The sequence below is a fragment of the Strix aluco genome, chromosome 2 (genome assembly GCF_031877795.1).
Source record: "Strix aluco isolate bStrAlu1 chromosome 2, bStrAlu1.hap1, whole genome shotgun sequence".
In the NCBI taxonomy this organism is placed as follows: Eukaryota; Metazoa; Chordata; class Aves; order Strigiformes; family Strigidae; genus Strix; species Strix aluco.
This window is the reverse complement of record NC_133932.1, coordinates 116,464,905-116,482,453: the sequence shown is the minus strand read 5'-3', so window position 1 is coordinate 116,482,453 and position 17,549 is coordinate 116,464,905. Positions and strand designations below refer to the sequence as shown.

At 37.0% G+C, this 17,549-nt stretch overlaps 1 protein-coding gene across 2 annotated transcripts in view; it reads right to left on the bottom strand.

The window, feature by feature from the left end:
- The window catches only part of MTMR6 (myotubularin related protein 6), a 35,104-nt gene that overhangs the window by 6,388 nt on the left and 11,167 nt on the right, over positions 1 to 17,549 (bottom strand). For both annotated transcript variants that reach the window (XM_074815992.1, XM_074815993.1), the window contains 7 exons: positions 10,558 to 10,690; positions 5,694 to 5,803; positions 4,505 to 4,630; positions 3,208 to 3,257; positions 2,219 to 2,419; positions 1,395 to 1,529; positions 1,192 to 1,318 (listed from right to left, as the gene is read on the bottom strand). In XM_074815992.1, the coding sequence (XP_074672093.1) occupies positions 1,192 to 1,318; positions 1,395 to 1,529; positions 2,219 to 2,419; positions 3,208 to 3,257; positions 4,505 to 4,630; positions 5,694 to 5,803; positions 10,558 to 10,690 (882 nt within the window). The remainder of the gene's footprint in view (positions 1 to 1,191; positions 1,319 to 1,394; positions 1,530 to 2,218; positions 2,420 to 3,207; positions 3,258 to 4,504; positions 4,631 to 5,693; positions 5,804 to 10,557; positions 10,691 to 17,549) is intronic.

The following is a 17,549-nucleotide window of genomic DNA, read 5'->3' as shown; positions in this document are numbered from 1 at the left end:
TTGTTTTAATTTAAACAATATCACCCAGTAACTGGAAGCTTGAACTAATCAACTGAACTAATTTTTTTGTTGATGTATTTATGCTCTATTAGAACTGAGACTGAACCCAGAAGACTTTGGTGTCTCTTGACATCAACTTTTTCAAGACAACAGAAACAGTAGGAAAGTCTACATCAAGATTTCAAATAACTACATCTTGTCATCACTCAAGTGAGACATGTGGGCTCAGGTGAACTTAACACCTTGGAACAAGGTTCTAGAATATTCAAAACCAAGACTTCACTTTATGTCTTGCTTATTCTTCAGCTTGCTTCATCATCCTGAGTTCTCATCTTGCTGTTTCAGTTATACAAAATTATGATTTGAAACATTTTAAGATTAAACAGTGGGATCAGTTTAGTAAAGTCTTTCCTCCTAGAAAAGCTGTTCTTCCCCCCCAACATAACACACAGTTGTATTACAATTTCTAGCCACACAAAGAAGTAAAACTGGTAATTAGAAAACTTTTGTGTTTCTTAGAAAGTATTATTCTGAAGTTTCAGCATCTTAACTGACTATAATGAAGTACCAATTAAAAGCCACTGATTAAGTCATACTAGAATAAAATGAGATACACTGTTCAGTCTTTCCTGGCTGTTTACTGTAGCTCTTAGAAGTAATTTATAGAAATCTGATCTCTGTATTTAGCCCTGTCTTCACATATGCATTACAGTGTACATGCCCCATAATTATGGTGACTTACAACAGCATGCACCTGCATATGAAGTTAAAAAAAGGACAATACTTACTGCTTCCATTTCAGTATCTATAATGGAAATAAAACATTTTCAGTCTCCTTAGTTTAGCAACACAGCTGTAGCTATGATGGGTACCTTGTTATCCAAGATAAGTTTCACAAAAATTTAACCTACATTAAGCCATCATCAGTAATGCTTTGATAGTAGGAGCACTTTTACATAATACAGTTCATCAGTAAAGCAAAATAAGTTGTGCCTAAGAGCAAAACATTGACTGCATAGTCTGGCATTCAGCATAGAAGCATACAGTGAAAGTGAAAGTCAACATTACACAGAATAAGTGCTAGGCCATACAGTAGTGACATTCGTGTGAAAGCTAGCAGCATTATTACAGACTATAAATGTGAATTCGAAGAAAAGTCACAAGTACATACACTTATTTTGTAATACTTACAGCTTCCAGTTCTTTAATGTCTTGCTCCAGTTGTTTATTTTGTTCACTCATGTTCATTATAAGATTGAACACAGATTGCCTGGGATGCATACTTCGATCAAACTGATGGTACATATTTCTCCAAAACCTGCACGAAGCAGACAGTTTTAACTACACAGAATAAATACAAAATCGAAGAGATACTGTATATAATTTAAACTTACTTAAAATTGAATGATACTGTATTAGGCTCCAAAAGAGTTAGTTCTGGAGAAAAGTCTGGATTATACAAAGGATTCTGATATCTCTTTTGTTCATCCAGAAGGAATGGCCACAAGGAATATGTCTTCTCTTTTAATCTTAAAGCAAGAAGAGATCAAGGTCAGGACACTGACTGCAAGCAAAAAACAGAGCTGTTCAACTCCTAGTAAGTCGATCCTAACTTTTTAAAAAAGTTACCAGAAATACTTATAAATTTTGAATTAAAAGCTTTTAGTAAAATCAACTTCTTCCTGATATATACTAATGTTGGATAAAATTTGTCAGTTTTAGAAGTACTACTACTTATGCTGTGCAAGTTTTGCCTAGTTGCAATAAATGCTTTTAAAATACAGTTTGAGACAAAGATGAACTGACAAAAACTTTACAGCAGTTTTCCAACTGAAAACATTGGCAGACATCCTATTAATACTTCTAACTGACAGTAATGAGTCTCGAGCAGGCAAGAATTTTAAGGTTACCTAAAAATAGGTTGGGGAAGAGAATGAAGTGATACTTCCAAACTTAAGCTTACCTAGTTTGGGTGGGGAGAAGAGGGAGAAAGAAACCTTAACCTTCTCTGTGAAGAATGAGCATTTCTCCCAGAATTAGAAAGACTGTCTTCAAGCGCGCAAAAGCACAACAAGCACTACTTTCCCTGATGCAATTCAACATCAATTTCAGTACTACCAATCGTGTCTCTACTTTTATTCAGAGCCTAAAATGAAGAAGATTCACAGGAGTTCTTATTCTGCCAGAATAAACAAGACATATTACAGCGCCTGCTTACTTTAGTTCTTCTCGCTCTTTTTGGCAGTTTCCAAGGAAGTTACCAAACTGGCATGAATGGACGTGTTCATGGATCTGGAGGAGGAAAGCTTCATTGTACTCAAAGGCTTGTGGAAACTGCTCAGTCAGATTCCACACACTTTCTAAAAACTGGGTGAACACTGGTGAGATCTCTTTTGGATCACCATCCAACTGGCAACACCTGAAAAAGATTCCATGAACAGACTGAAACCAGTTTAAGTTAGAAATCAAAAAAGTCTTAGTTGCACTTGTTTTAAATGACAGCACATTAATTTGACTCTAGCTTTGGTTTGGAGATTAAGCACCTGAGAACTGGGGCATTTTCTGAATAGAAATAAGTCTATATTTAACCTATTTTTCTGACTTTAAGTTATCACACATCTATATTCAGTACATAAGAGCAACATAAGAGAGTTAAGTTCCTTTGTGTCTATTACTTCCATAGTCAACATTTGGCGTATACCAGCTAAAAGCAAATTAATAAGCAGTAAATAGCAGCAAGGCTATTGCCATAACTGATGATAGGCAGACCAAGGGAAAAAACCAGAACTCTTAACATACAGGATTTCTAAAGGTAGGTGTGACTTCATCAGTAGAAGTAAACATAAATGTAAACTAATTTTTAAAGATATCAAAATTAAGTGTTTTATATTGCCTAAATAGCTGGGACATAGCTTTAGATCGGTTTTGCACTGTCTATGCTTATGTGCAGACCTAGCTGCAGTTATCAGCATCTGAGTGAGGCACCAGTAGCACTAGAAATTTACGTCTATACTATAAATCAATTATACAATAGGTATTTAAGTAAATAGCTATTTTCAGTAGACAACGCACTTTGTGCATTGCTTACTCATTGCAAAATTTCTAGCAACACTGCAGTAGTTTAATATCCACAAGTTGTCTTTTGTTTTTAAGAATACTTAGTTCAGTTCACTATATACATTTTACTGTATTGGAAGAGCGAACTACCTGTCAGAGAACTTGTGCCCAAAAGAGATCCAGTCTTTCTCTATCAAGACCTAGAAGGTAAAAAAAAAGTCTCACGTAAAAGCGTTACTCAATCTTACATCTATAGCATTAACCCCACATGTTATCGATATATTGTATTTTAAATAGGAGTCAGTGAAACTATAGTAGGAGAAACTATTTGTCACTGTAGTTCCTTTATTTTCTTGGAAGTCTTTCACAAGAGACTCTCAAAGCACATTTCTAAAACTAGTAAAGTTTAGCAAGTTGACAATCAGGTAACTGTTGTTAAGGCAGGCTCACTTTAAGTGTACTAATGTATGACTTGACAAGTAGTTTATCAACCAACTTGCAAAAAATTGCAAAGTATAGGAAAAATTTCAGTATTGCATTCCTGCTATCATAGTTTACATAAAACCACACAATATAATCTTTGTAACATTTTATAACAATAAGTCTGTTAATATCAACATGTGCATGTTTTATCACTTCCGTCACAGTATCAAGCACCAGAAGGAACAAAGGACGGCCTGCTCATTACAGAAGCTTCCCATAAAGTCAATTGACAGTGAGGACTAAAGCCACCAGTAAGATTAAATTACTTCCCTAAAGATTACAACATTCTCCCTATTCATAAGAAATGAATCCTCTTGAAATTCCTCCTCAATTTCACTTTTGTTGCTTGTAAGATTTGTGGCAGTTAGTTCTAAGCAATACATGGAATCAATTTTACATACTACCTTTCAGGAGTTCCATAGCACCTTGTATTGCCACTGCAGAACACTGTTGATTTTCCTACTCTAAAGTTTGAAATAATCATACTGAAATTCTTCTTCCTCTCTATAGAAAGATGAAGATATTTAGATTGCTTAAATATCTTCAGGTCTCTGTCACTGGGGGAGTTGCCATTTTTAGATTTTAATAATGTTGATTTTGAGGCAAGTGATAAAAGCACAGAGCTGCTACAATTTTGTACATTTATCTCACATAAGCACGTTGGAATCCTTATATTTCCTAGGTAAGGAACTTTTTTGCACGCAAAAGGCAATCATTGCAACATTTCTGCAGGGTACCTAAAACCATCTGCTATATGCATTTCAGTCGTTTAGATTTTTAAATAAATAGTTATTCTCAGTAGCAAAGTATTTCTAATAGAAAGACATGTCAGTATACTGCAAATCTTGTATTTGTAACTGCAAAAAGCAAGTATCAGTATGTCTACACTGGTCACTTTCACACTCAAACATTTTATATCCTTTGTTTACCAAGGAACCACTCAAGGATGCCACAGCTTGCTTACCATGAATCCTCTGATTGTTCTGTAATAGGAATCTAGTAAGAGAGCTCCAAGAGAACAGACTTGGGAAGTCCTATCCCAGCCATCTGAGCAGTGCACTAACACACTTGCACTCTCCACCGCTATTGCCTGCAAAACAGAGTCGTTTCAGTGAATGTTCTGTTCCAGTCAGAAGTCAAAATTTAATAAATACAAAATCTGCATTTATCCCAAACTCAAAGCACAGACCATTTTATTTTAACAAAGCCAGAAAAGTGTTTGTTGTGATGAAAGGATTTGATACTATCAGAAAGCTAGGAATTTCTCTCCATGGAAGTACAGAAAATTCCTTACAAAGAGAAAGTTTCACTTACCTATGCACAAGGTAACAAAAACACCTACAGCAGTTCCCAGTTCTCTTTCTATCCCTTATAAAACTAAACTTATAAAAACCTCTTGCAATGTATACTAAGAAAGTATTAGACTACACATTACAGACCAAACAGGTTAAAAAAAAATAAACCAACACAAATGCACCATTAAAGATACCCACTTGTTCATCATTATACTACACAAAAGTTAAGGACTAGGAAATGTTTAACAACTTCAGCGAGTCCAAATATTTGAGGGTCATCTTCAGGAGAATCATCCACTTTTAACTGAAATTAACTTCTTGTTATTTCACCTAACAAAAACAAAGATCCAGTTTTTTTTCTTCACCCAGCCCCATTCAGGTCAAGGCCTTGGTTTCATAGATGCCTGGCAAAGGCAACTGTTCCTCTGAATTCTTCAGAGTCCCATTTCCTTGCCAGTGAAGTCAGCATAGCCAGTTTGGCTTCTCTGCAATTAGTGCCCCAGTAGTTCTGTTCTTCAGGGTACAGTAAATAGTTTGCTCCATCTACCTCCAAACTAGTTACACCTTTCATAAATACCTAAAAGAACCAGGGAGCATAAGAGACCCTTCATCTCCCAGTAAGGTGACCAAATAGCATTTTAAAAAAAAAAAATCCCCAAACATTAGCTGGCACATTTAACATGCCTAGTCATAAATAAACATGTAATACTTAAACCAGCATATCAGATGTATCTGTATATACTAAGCATCTACCTCCAAAAAGGTCAGTTGCAGAATTTTACACATGATGTAATATTAAGTATCATTTTGCCTGGTAGCAAGTCAACTTCCCAAATAAAGAAGCAGCATGCAAGTTACCTTGACTAAGAAGACAGCAGCATCCAACACAGCTTTGATGTGACGCAGCCATCCAGAATTCTCCAAACCAGACAAGAAGTCATTGACAGACAAACCCTTTGTGCCACTGACTGAAAGAAACCAAAAGTGAAAAAGTCTTAAACAGCTGCAGCTACCTATACCCTGCAATGGAGTAAGGAGAATAACGGTATATTATTTCTAATGCCCTATGTTGTAAGTTGATTAGAAATCTTTCAGGAAACCACTACTCAAATGGTTAAGAAAGGGGTACTACAAAGTGTTCTCCATCCAAAATTGAACTCTCTAGAACTACGGTAATCATAAGTGACAAGAGGGAGATCTTTGTGTCGTTGACAAAATAACGTTCAGAGTAAATATGCTGGCTGTTATCCCCAATAGGGAGCCTTTCCAAGGACAGCAACGCAAATGCTAAAAGCTTATCAGAAATACTTAAAAGTTACAACTACTAGTAGGAAGTAGCTGCATCCAGAGACAACATACACGGTTCAGAGTAGTCAGACTGCCAAGAGTTTCATCACCTTCTCCACTTGGCTTAAGAGAATAAAGTGAGTGCAGTACAAGGACATGGTGATGAACTGAAAGCCATCAAAACTGTCTACCTCCAGACTTGACATACTACAATTCTGACTGATCTCTACTATTCTTCCCTAGTATACTTTGATCCTGGAACAATGCCAACTAAGAGGGCAGGGAAGAACTCAAGTTAAAGGAAAGATTCCTTGCAGTGTAGGAGCAAGGGGTGTAGAGGTAGACTGAAAGTTTCTCACACAGACACCTACCAACTCACAAATGAGACAGATAACCTGGTTCTTGTATGATTTTGAGTAGCAACTCAGCTACATTATTGTCCACACATGACAAGCTTCTGGCAATAGGAAAATAAATATTTGCTGGCTAATATAGTTTCAGCTATGTGTGATTCTAAGAGAAGATACCTGAAGTTGGGATCTACAAAAATTACATGTCCCTGCCACAGCAGAAGCCTACTTTCTACCAAGCTTAATGGGTGGACTTGACGATCTTAAAGGTCTTTTCTGAACTAAATGATTCCACGATTCTAAACTAGTGGGCACCAAATGAAAACATTGTAGCCATGTAACCAAAAGCTATAAGTGGGGATATTCATACAGCAGCTGGAAAATAATCTTTATTTCTGACTATGGGAGGAAGTGAGTCAGTAGGGAAGTGGAGAACAAAATTCAGTAAGTCATTCTGTGACACAGTTTCATGTTCAGCCATGCCCTCTGATGTAACAAAGGCTATAAACTCAAACTACTGCCTCACAGACCTTTCCTGTATCTGCACTACATGTTTCTCAGCTTTCAGCCATAGAAGTTTTAGTATACTCCCCACTGCTCAGGAAGAGTCATGCCAGTTGCTGCTGAATGCTTTAACAAAGACAGGCTTCCAAATAACTTTCACAGCACCTTTTCTAAAGCCTATAGATCTTCGTCATATAGAAAAAGATCTAGCAAACTGTAGCACAATGAGGTAACAACACAAGAAGAAACTCCTGGAAACAACACCTAGTTTTAAAGGTTAGTCTGTAAATATCAGTAGAAGAAGCAAAAACTGTGCTAGTTTTCTCTGGTCTTTGAAAGAGATAGCATTGTTAGGCAAGAGTTCTGCTTCAGAAAGGTCTAGCACATGGAAGAAATCAGCTGAGAACAACTGGATGCTTTCAGCTAGCTCACACTCTCTCTACACCAGTGGTTCCATACACCTGTTCAACCACAACAGCACACGAACAGGTCTGCCACTCTATGGTAAAGAAAAGAAACTAAAAATATTTACAGATATCTAGAAATTCAAACATCTGCAGGGAAGGGATTGGACGGACAAGGCAATGTCTAGAGGCACTATTCATGGCTGCTTACCCCTACATTCTGTAGCTTATGGTTTAAAGCACAAGCTTTCAGCTAGAAAATGAACAGGCTTCCAGCCCTCGGTTTGTTTTCACCCAGATACCGCTGTCAAAATCTGCTTTTGATCAGAATTTTCAGCTTGGTAGAAATATTTCATCACTAGTATTTCTCCCTTCTAGCTAGATTTCTGTATTTTTATAAACCAAGGCAGAGACAAGAACACATATGTTAAGCCCAAAGAATTACTTTACATTTCTGTGAATCAACACAGACATTTTTACACTACTTAGTGACGAAATAAAGAAATTGCATTGACACTGTTTTGACACTTATATGCCAGAAAAACCCCACTATTTTGAGTCCCTTATGGTCCCTAAAAGGGTCAAAGATGATTTATGGTACCACTAAAATGTTTAGCTACTTCACAGTAACTACCATTCAGTATAATTTTGACTACATGGATCCCACCATAGAAATGCATGCCTTGCATGCATATGAGCCCCAAAATCTCAATGTTCTATTGCTTGATTATCCTTATACACACTACTACCAATGCCTCCAGCAGCAGTCTAAGAGGTGACTAGAACCTCTTGACTAGAGGTGACTGAAGAACAGTAGGTTGAGGGCAGAGGCTGTTTTTAATAAATGAAACCAAAACAACCCCATCCCCCATATAGACACTCCACGTAAACTACAAAAACCACCTTAGTTAACACACTTCCATCATCAAAATACATGCAGCAGACCACAGCAGCTATTATTGAGCCTCTTCTCAAATATTTCCTGCAGAAATGCTGTTTCTTGACACATGCAAAACCTTTCTGCTTAGAGTTCAATCTTTTCTGACATGTAATAGCATATTTTTGAATAGGTAAGAACAGGACTTTAATACCACAGCCACAGATTTAGCCTATGTGAAGAGTCCTCCATTAGTATTGTACAGATATGCAGTCTGCCCATCAGGGGAGCAGTCATGTCCACACTGGAGAAAACTATTCTAGAAAGTCTTGTTTCACTGCATGCAAGGTATTTAAAAAGCAACTAAAGCCAAGATGAAGAATAGACTAAATGCCCCTAGGATGCTCCATGGTGTAGTCCCTTTAAAAAAGGGTATTAGGCAGGATTATGTCTTACATTCTGCTTGCAAATGGAATCGTTAGACTGAAGGAAAATCAGGAAGATAAACCAAGAGCCTAGGAGATTGTCTGAACACATGCTGAAGAATGAATCACAGTTGTTTGCTATAAATAAAACTGAGGACAGTCTGTTACAATGGCTCTTGAAAGAATAGGGTCATTGGTATCACAGTCCTGATTTGAGAACATTCAGTTCAGCATGTCTAGGGGAAGCTGGTAGACAGAAGTTCAATGGCATTTTCCTCATTTTAAGCTATGAGCCATTTTCATAGTGTTTCCTTCCTGATCACCCCACTGATGGTACATTCTTACAGGGGTCTGAAAAGTAAGTTATTGCATACCTCCCTAAATTTTAAGGGTCCTTCCTACTCCTAAAGATGCTTCTACTTCTAGACTGACATTCAGCAAAACACTAGTGAATTACAGAGACTAAACTGAGGTAGAGCAACTATGTTCATTTACCCCAAAACCTAATCTGGAGAACAGCTATAGACATTACTCATGATTTTGTTTCAATCATCTTCAAATAAACCAATCCTACATACAAGGAAAAACCTAAAACATATTCCATCCTTAATGAAAGCTATAGAAAGATTTTTTTTTTTGAGTACTGTTGGTAGGATGTTAACTCAATTGGAAGGAATATGAAGTCTGTGAAGTTTAACTGTGTGATGCTCACACTTCTGCATCAGACATTATTACACAGGAGCAGGCCTCAAAAAAAAAAGTCAAGATTTATTAGCTAGTTTTCTGGAACTGAAGAAGATATTAGCAAATGAGAGAGGGATTATCCCAAACTTAAAAACTGAAGTTCAGGCTCACGCTGCTCATCTTTCAATTCAATCAAGTATGTGCAGGAAAAACCACAAAAATATGTATTATCAAAACTCAGTAGTATTCCATACGGAGTGCCTGAAGTAAGACTACATCACTAGTCTGTAAGATTTCTTGACCAATGTAGCCAGAATATCTTCATCAAAATAGGCTTCCATACAAGTGTAAGCCTTCTCCATGACTGGAAATATTTGCATAATTCTACCAGGCAAGCACTTACATACATATGTATTGTTTGTCAGGTGTGAAAGCCTGACTTCTGGCACTGTACTCTAATCTCAGTATTAATACTCCACAAAGTGTCTTAAATTTGTTTTCAGTTGTTTACCTGAACAAACTATTAACATAATTGTTTAACAGACATCTGCCTCTCCCATTTTCACCACCATGTAGCAGGCAGTGGTATGGTGAAGTGGTTCATTTTTCCCCCTGCCCCACCCTCTACAAACACTTTAAGATGTACCTACAAGCACAGAAGTGGCTTGCCAGACCAAAGAGCTCAAGTTTTGCACAGACCATATGCTAACTGTGAACTCTGTGAAACTAAACGCTCCTTGAAGAATCAGTATTCTATATATGAAAATGTATGTACAGACACACACTGTTTTGTGCATTTGTTACACATGTGTGTATATATATGCATGTATACTTGGAAAACACAAGAGTCTTTCCCACAAGCCACTGACATACTAATCGAGTTCACTCAAGACATACATGCCACTCAGTTAATTTTCTTCAAAACAACTCCATTCATTGGGTTTTCAGTTTAAAGGTAAAAGTTTAAAGTAACTCATTACCACAGAGCTCAGAAAGCTAATACTAAATGTAGAGCTGGAATAAAATATAGAAATATCAATACAGTTTGTGTAAGCTATTATTAAACACTTCAGAAAAATTATTTTTTCTTAATATTATTATATTAAGAATATATATTAAGAATATATATTAAGAATATATATATTATAATAATAATATATATATTATTATTATAGTACAGATAGAACATACCTTCCAGAAGTTTTTGTAAGCTGGATCTCATTACATGAATATTTTCAATGCCAACAAATTGGAACCTAATGTTAGAGTAGTTGTCTTCATTCTCATAGCCCTTCCCGGCAGCTCTGTTTGCCATTGCATTAAGCTTGAAAAAGCAAAATAAGAATACTGAAAAACGAGTACTTGAAATAAAAATCTCAAACTGAGAAATAAAAGTCATGCAATTTCAATGGAATACACTGGCAAAAACCACAGAAGAGTACATACTATAAACAGATCTTAACAAGTTAACAGTTTGTGGCAAACCAGCCTAAAAGCATTCAAGCATAAGAAAGGCATGGTACACAGAAGCAACTTATTTAGAGTTGACACATACAAGTAATGCATTTAATAATTTAATAATTTCCTATTCTCCTCCACATTCCCACCAACAAGCCTTTACTTATTTCCAAATATTTCTGAGCAAAGACACTACAAAGCCATTAAGCTAAAAAGGAAAGAGTAAGACCCAGACTTAACCACACATGCACTTTCCAGGCATCCTAAAAATGTCAATTTTGGGGGTAAGCAGCTAATAAATTGTTGCAGCTACAAAAATTACAACTATAAAAACCCACAGTTGACTCAGTTCCAGTCTGTCAGACCAACCTACTGCTGAACCCTGCTGAAAATAAGTACAGATCCTGCAGTGTAAGTTTTTCACTTTACATCCTTGTTTTCTGTAAAAGGAACAAGCTTTCAGAAGACTTATTAGGATATTGTATGTAAAAAATAATAGTAGGAACAATAAATAGATATTTTCTTATAAGTTTAATAGGATATATGCGTTCAATGAACAATACTGACAGTCCAACGCCAAAACTGCTCATTTATCGCCCGTAGAGCCCTCACCATGGCTGGTTTAAAACCCAGTCAAGCTGAATTAACAAAAGTTAATCTTAGGTACTAAGTTTTCGACATAACAAAAGATAAGAAATAAGTGATTAACTTCGAGTAAGCAATTTAGAAAGGCTAGGCAACTAAGTGTTAGACACAGACTAAGTATATGTTAAATAGAACATCCTGAGTTTCTCAGAAGTCTAAAGGTGAATTATGATGGAGATTGTTTAAGAAGGTAAGTAACCATGATGACTGAAGACTGCACCAGTGAGCAGCGGCTTCAAAAGAAGAATCAGAACAGAACTATGAGAATCAGCTGAAGCTGTGGAATATAATGGACTTTTGAAATTGATGAAGAATTAAGAGCTGAGAGTTCGTGGAAAAACACCAAAGACTTTTGCATTACCTAATGTTATGTAGAATCACATATATAGAAGGTGCTTTTTGTCAGCCACTGCAACTCACTTTGGTGATGGCCCAACTCGTGAGTTTTATTAATAAAGCAATCCTAGACACACCCACAGTCTGGCAAAATTCTTTAGCAGAAATTGGCGACCCAGATGGGACTCTAGGACACAAGAGAGGAAGAGCCAGGTATTCATCTGGACAAACCCATTACCCACACTCGAATTGCTGGCAAAGAAATACCAGGTGAGTTCACCTAAGAGACTTGGGCATGGGTAATTCCAAGTAGAATTATACTGGGAAATTCTTGTGTTTAAATTTACAAAAAGAGGTAGAGAAAAAAAAAATATAGAAGATGGGGACAGCACCAAGCTTTGAAAGGGGGATACCCCTTGCTGAGGTTTTAGAGAACTGGAAAAAAAAAATATACCTTTGGCACAACCATTACAGAAGAGAAAACTGATAATGTTGTGCCAAGAGGAATGGCCATTCCTGACAAGAAATAGAGCAGGAGGGCCAATGGATATATGGCCTCCAAAAGGAACATTTAAACCCCATATGCAAAACTTTTTAAGAGTAATTTTGGAAGACTCTGGAAGTCAAGATATTGATTATTGGTATATCTGGTATAATTGGGCTCAACAAAGAAAGAAAACCTCTTTGATAAAAACTAAAGGGAGTTTACTTCCCTCAGCTCCTGAAGTTGAGGGAACTGAATTCCCTTCTAGGAGTGTTGGCATGTATCCAACACGTTTGGATTACATCCCAAACCCTAGATGGGTCCTGGTGCACCCACTGAAGTCTCTCCAGTAACTGTAGTCATGAGCCATGAACCTTGGAAGCAAGGTGATTTAGAAGCTTGGCAGGCAAAAATGCCCCGGTTACAAGATGATGCTGAAAAATGTGCTCAATTGTTATTGGGATTTGTCACTGATTACATCCCTAATTGGAATAATATGAGAACTTTATTACAAGAACTATTTCAAGCAGAGGAAAGGGAAAAGATTTTTCAAAAAGAGATTGCTTAGAGAGGCCAAGGATTAAATCCCTGGCCTGAGCAAGATCCAGACTGGAATTTAACAACTACTGAAGGAACAAGAGCTTATCGGGCTGCTATCCAACAACTAATAGAAGCAGTCCAACAAGCAGGTGAGAAAGTAACTAACTGGACAAACGTTTTGGAATGTAGGCAAAGACCAGATGAGCACCCAAGCAGTTACTGGGGCCAACTGAAGGCTACTTTACTGAAGTATGGGGGTATGACCCATGACAATTTCCAAGAGCCATTAGCTATTAGTGTTTTTGTAGATCAATCTGCTCTAGACATAAATATTTTAAGAAACACATGCTAGGCTGGCAAGGTGAAATATTAACTAAAATTTTAAGCATTGCTGCTTTTGTTTTTGACAAGAGAGATGAAGAAAAGCAAAAGCAGCAAGAAGAAAGGTTAAAACTTGAGAGAAAGTGAGAGCAAAAAGAGAAAGAGAGAGAAACCAGGTTGTTGGCTGCAGCAATGACCCAAACCTATAACCTGAGAGGAAGAGGTCAAGGATTTTCCCCGAGGCAGATTATGGGGAAAGAGGGGTGCAAGGCAGAGTTCCTCCTGTTTCTCAATATGCTAATTTTCTAGAGTGCTTTTCCTGTGGAAATTTGGGCCACATGCAGAGAGAGTGCCCACTGAGACCCATGTCTACACAAGGAGGATCTTCACCTGCCAGACCCCCTCAGCCTCATTCGCAGTAAAAAAAGATACTCATCTTCTCTAGGAACTAAAAGATAAATGGAGCCCATTGGAATCAAGGTAGATGAGCGCAGTCAGATTTCTGCAAAGGTAAACGGTATTTATATAAATTTTTTAGTAGATACAGGGGCAACCGTATCTTTATTGAATTTTGATATTCCCCAGATTTCAGATGAAACAATAATAATACAGGGAGTGGTAGGGGAAGAGATATAATACTTGTCTACCCCTCTACCTGTAATCTTAAATAAGAAATTAGTTTGGGGAAGATTTGTGATCTCTCCCAATTCCCCTGTTGGGACGAGACCTTTTTCAGGAATTTGGCTCCAACAGGCATCAACTTGATTGTAATGGGTTCTGAGATAATTCAACTCAGAGATCAAAAGACAAAATGCTTTAAATAATATACCACTTGAATTGGCTGCGATTCCCAGAGAACTTTGGAGTACATCAGGAGATGAAGTGGGATTGTTAAAATCGCCTAAGCCAATTGTGATAAAAACAAAAGGAGGGACCCCTCCTTCAATTTGACAATATCCAACTATTAATGAGGCCATTCCCAGTACTGGAAAACAAATTGTGCTTTTTTTAGAAACGCGAATTTTGAAGGAATATTGTAGTCCTTACAATACTCCGATCTTACCAGTTAGTAAACATACGACAGAGATCCTGAACATAGATTTGTCCAAGATTTATGAGCTGTGAATGAGCATGTGATTGCTCCACATCCTGTGGTACCGGATCCTAGCCTGATTTTAACACAGATTCCAGTTTGGGCACAGTATTTTACAGTGCTTGATCTCACAGGAGCTTTCTCTAGCATCCCGATTGCAGAAGAAAGCCAGTTAATCTTTACCTGGCAAGGAAAACAACCTGGGCTAGGTTACCACAAGGATTCACTAGCTACCCAACAATATTTTCTCAAATTTTGAAAAATGATTTACAAGATTTGGTTTTTCCAAGTAAATCTGTTTTGATACAATATGTTGATAATTTGTTACTGGCAAGTAAAACTAAGGATGATTGTGTGTTAGAGATACTGAATATTTATGCATCCGACTTGTTAAAGAAGGACACCGTGCATCTCTGTCCAAATTACAGTTTTGCAAACAGCAAGTAAAATATCTTGGATTTATATTAAAGCCAGGAAGATGAGAGGTGGATCCTGAAAGAATTAAGGCAATTCAGGAGATAACTATTTTTTAGTTATTGGTCTAGGTAAGATTTTTGGGACAAGTAGGGTTCTGTTGCGCTTGGATCCCATGGTTTAGTGAAATAGCCAGACCTTTGCATGAGGCCACCTGAAATGAGGAAGTAGAACCAATTACTTAAGAGTACTGAGAGAGAGAAAGCTTTTTAATACTCTAAAAGCAGCTCTTTTGTCTGCCCCTGCTTTGGGACTTCCTGATTACTCAAAACCTTTTAAAGTATATTGTGGTGAAAACAAAGGAACTACAAAAAGCGTGCTAGTACAAACTTTAGGACCACATGAAAGACCTACTGCCTATTTTTCTTCTACATTAGACCCAGTAACTAAAGGAACTCCTTTTTGCATTAGAGCAATAGCAGCAGAAGCTGGAATAGTAGAAAAAAAAAACCAGGACAATTGTTCTAGGGCATCCACTATCTACGCACCCCATGAAGCGGAAATATTTGTTTTAACAATGTGCAGAGAAAGCTGTATCTCCTCAAAGGGCACATCGATACGAGATAATTCTGTTATTAGCTGATAATTTGAAGTTAGAAAGGTGCAACAGTTTGAACCCTATTACTTTATTGCCTTTACCTTCCAATGGAGAACAGGATAATCATAACTATACTCAACTATTAAGTGAAACCAGCAAACCACAAGATGATTTGCAAGATCAACCTTTAGATAACCCTGATTTGAACTTCCTCACAGACAGCTCCTCCTATTATGAAGAAGGTCAAAGATATACCAGTTTTGCAGTGACTACAGAAACACAGGTACTGTTGGTGGGACCTTTGCCTGCACCTTTAGGTGCACAGGGAGTGGAAATAATCACCCTTACAGAATCTGCAAAATATGCAACTGGAACAAGAGTTAACGTTTATATGGACTCTAAATATGCTTTTAGTATCTGTCATACAACCGGGCCTTTATGGAAAAAAAGGGGTTTCTTAACATCAGCAGGGAAGACTATCGCTCATGGAAAGTGGATCAAAAAATTGTTAAGAGGCAATACAACTACCCTCTGAAATTTCTGTCATCTATATAAAAGCACATACTCAGAGACAAGATACGATTTCGAAAGGAAATTCTTTAGCTGACCAAGCAGCTAGAGCCGCAGCACAACAGGTTGTGTCTATCATATCACTACCACAACATGAGGTGACATCCAAACTCCCAGATATAAGTTATATGAAGACCTCCCTGATGAAGAAAAAGAACAATGGATCCGACTTGGAGCCCAACGACAAGGGGGACAATGGATGCTCAATAATAAACCTCTTCTTCCAAAAAGGTATTTATTACTGATTACGCGATGGCATCACGAAAAAACTCAAGGGGGGCCAGAGCGCTTAACGTTCCGGATTCAAAGACTCTGGGCTGCCCCAGGAATTTATGCAGCAGCCAAAAGAATCTGTGAAGGATGTAAACTTTGTAGACAATATACTTCTGTATGATATAAGGTTCCCAGCAGAAGACCACCTCCAGCCACCCTTCCTTTTCAAAAACTTCAAATTGATTATACTGAAATGCCAAAAACAGTGGGGTACTCTTACATGTTAGTGATAGCTGATCAGTTAACAGGATGGGTAGAAGCTTTTCCTACTAGGAAAAATTATTCAAAAGCAGTAGTAAAAATTCTACTGAAAGAAATAATTCTGAGATACGGAGTTCCTGAAGTTATTAATTCTGAGTAAGCCATTCCACAGCTGCAATTTTAATTAAATTTATAATTCTTTAGGAATTTTTAGTCAATTTCATACTCCACATCACCCCAAATCATTTGGCCAAGCAGAACAAATGAACAGAAACTTAAAAGAAAAATTAATTAAGGTTTGTAAACACACTGGCCTAAAGTGGCCCGATGTTTTAAATTTAGTGTTATGGGATATAAGGAATACCCCAAGACAGCTGATCGGGATTTCCCCAGCTAAAATTTAATTTGGAAGAATACTTGCTGTGCCAGGTATGTATATGCCAGCAAAAACAAGTCTTTTGGATGGAGATAAACAGGTTACACAGTATCTTCTATATTGCAAAATTCTTTTTTTTTTTTCAAATGCGCAATCACTCTTATTGGTATCAGGGAATTACCCCTGAGATTCAGGTTCATGACATCCAACCAGGAGACAAAGTTTACATTAAGAATTTTGAAAGGAAAGACAGATTTGAACCAAAATGGGAAGGGCCTTATACTGTTTTGCTAACATCTTTTTATATTATGAAGGTATCTTGAAAACAGACTTGGATCCATCATTCTCATGCCCGCAAAGAATCCGAAGCATAACGGTCTGTTGTAAAGTATTAATTCATTTACTTCTTGTCTGTACCGATCTGTAATTTTTTCTGGGGCGACACCTTGTGGACAAAGTTTATATTACGATATTAGGATGCCAATACCAATAGAATTGTTACTCTTTTAACGATTATAATCATAAAGTCTGTGTGATTTTTTATTTCAGTGTTGTATTGGTTGTTCTTTTTTAATACAGAAAATAGAAAGAGAAACATGGAATTATAAATAACAAAGATCACAAGAATACGATGAAGAAACAAAAGGAGGGAATTTGTAAAAGGAACAAGCTTTTAGAAGATTTTATTAGGATATTATTGTATGTAGAGAATAATAGCAGGAATTATTAATAAATAGATATTGTCTTATAAGTTTAATTAATAGGATACATGCGTTCAATGAACAATACTGACAGTCCAACCCCAATACTGCTCATTTATCGCATGTACCATGGCTGGTTTAAAACCCAGTCAAGCTGAATTAACAAAAGTTAA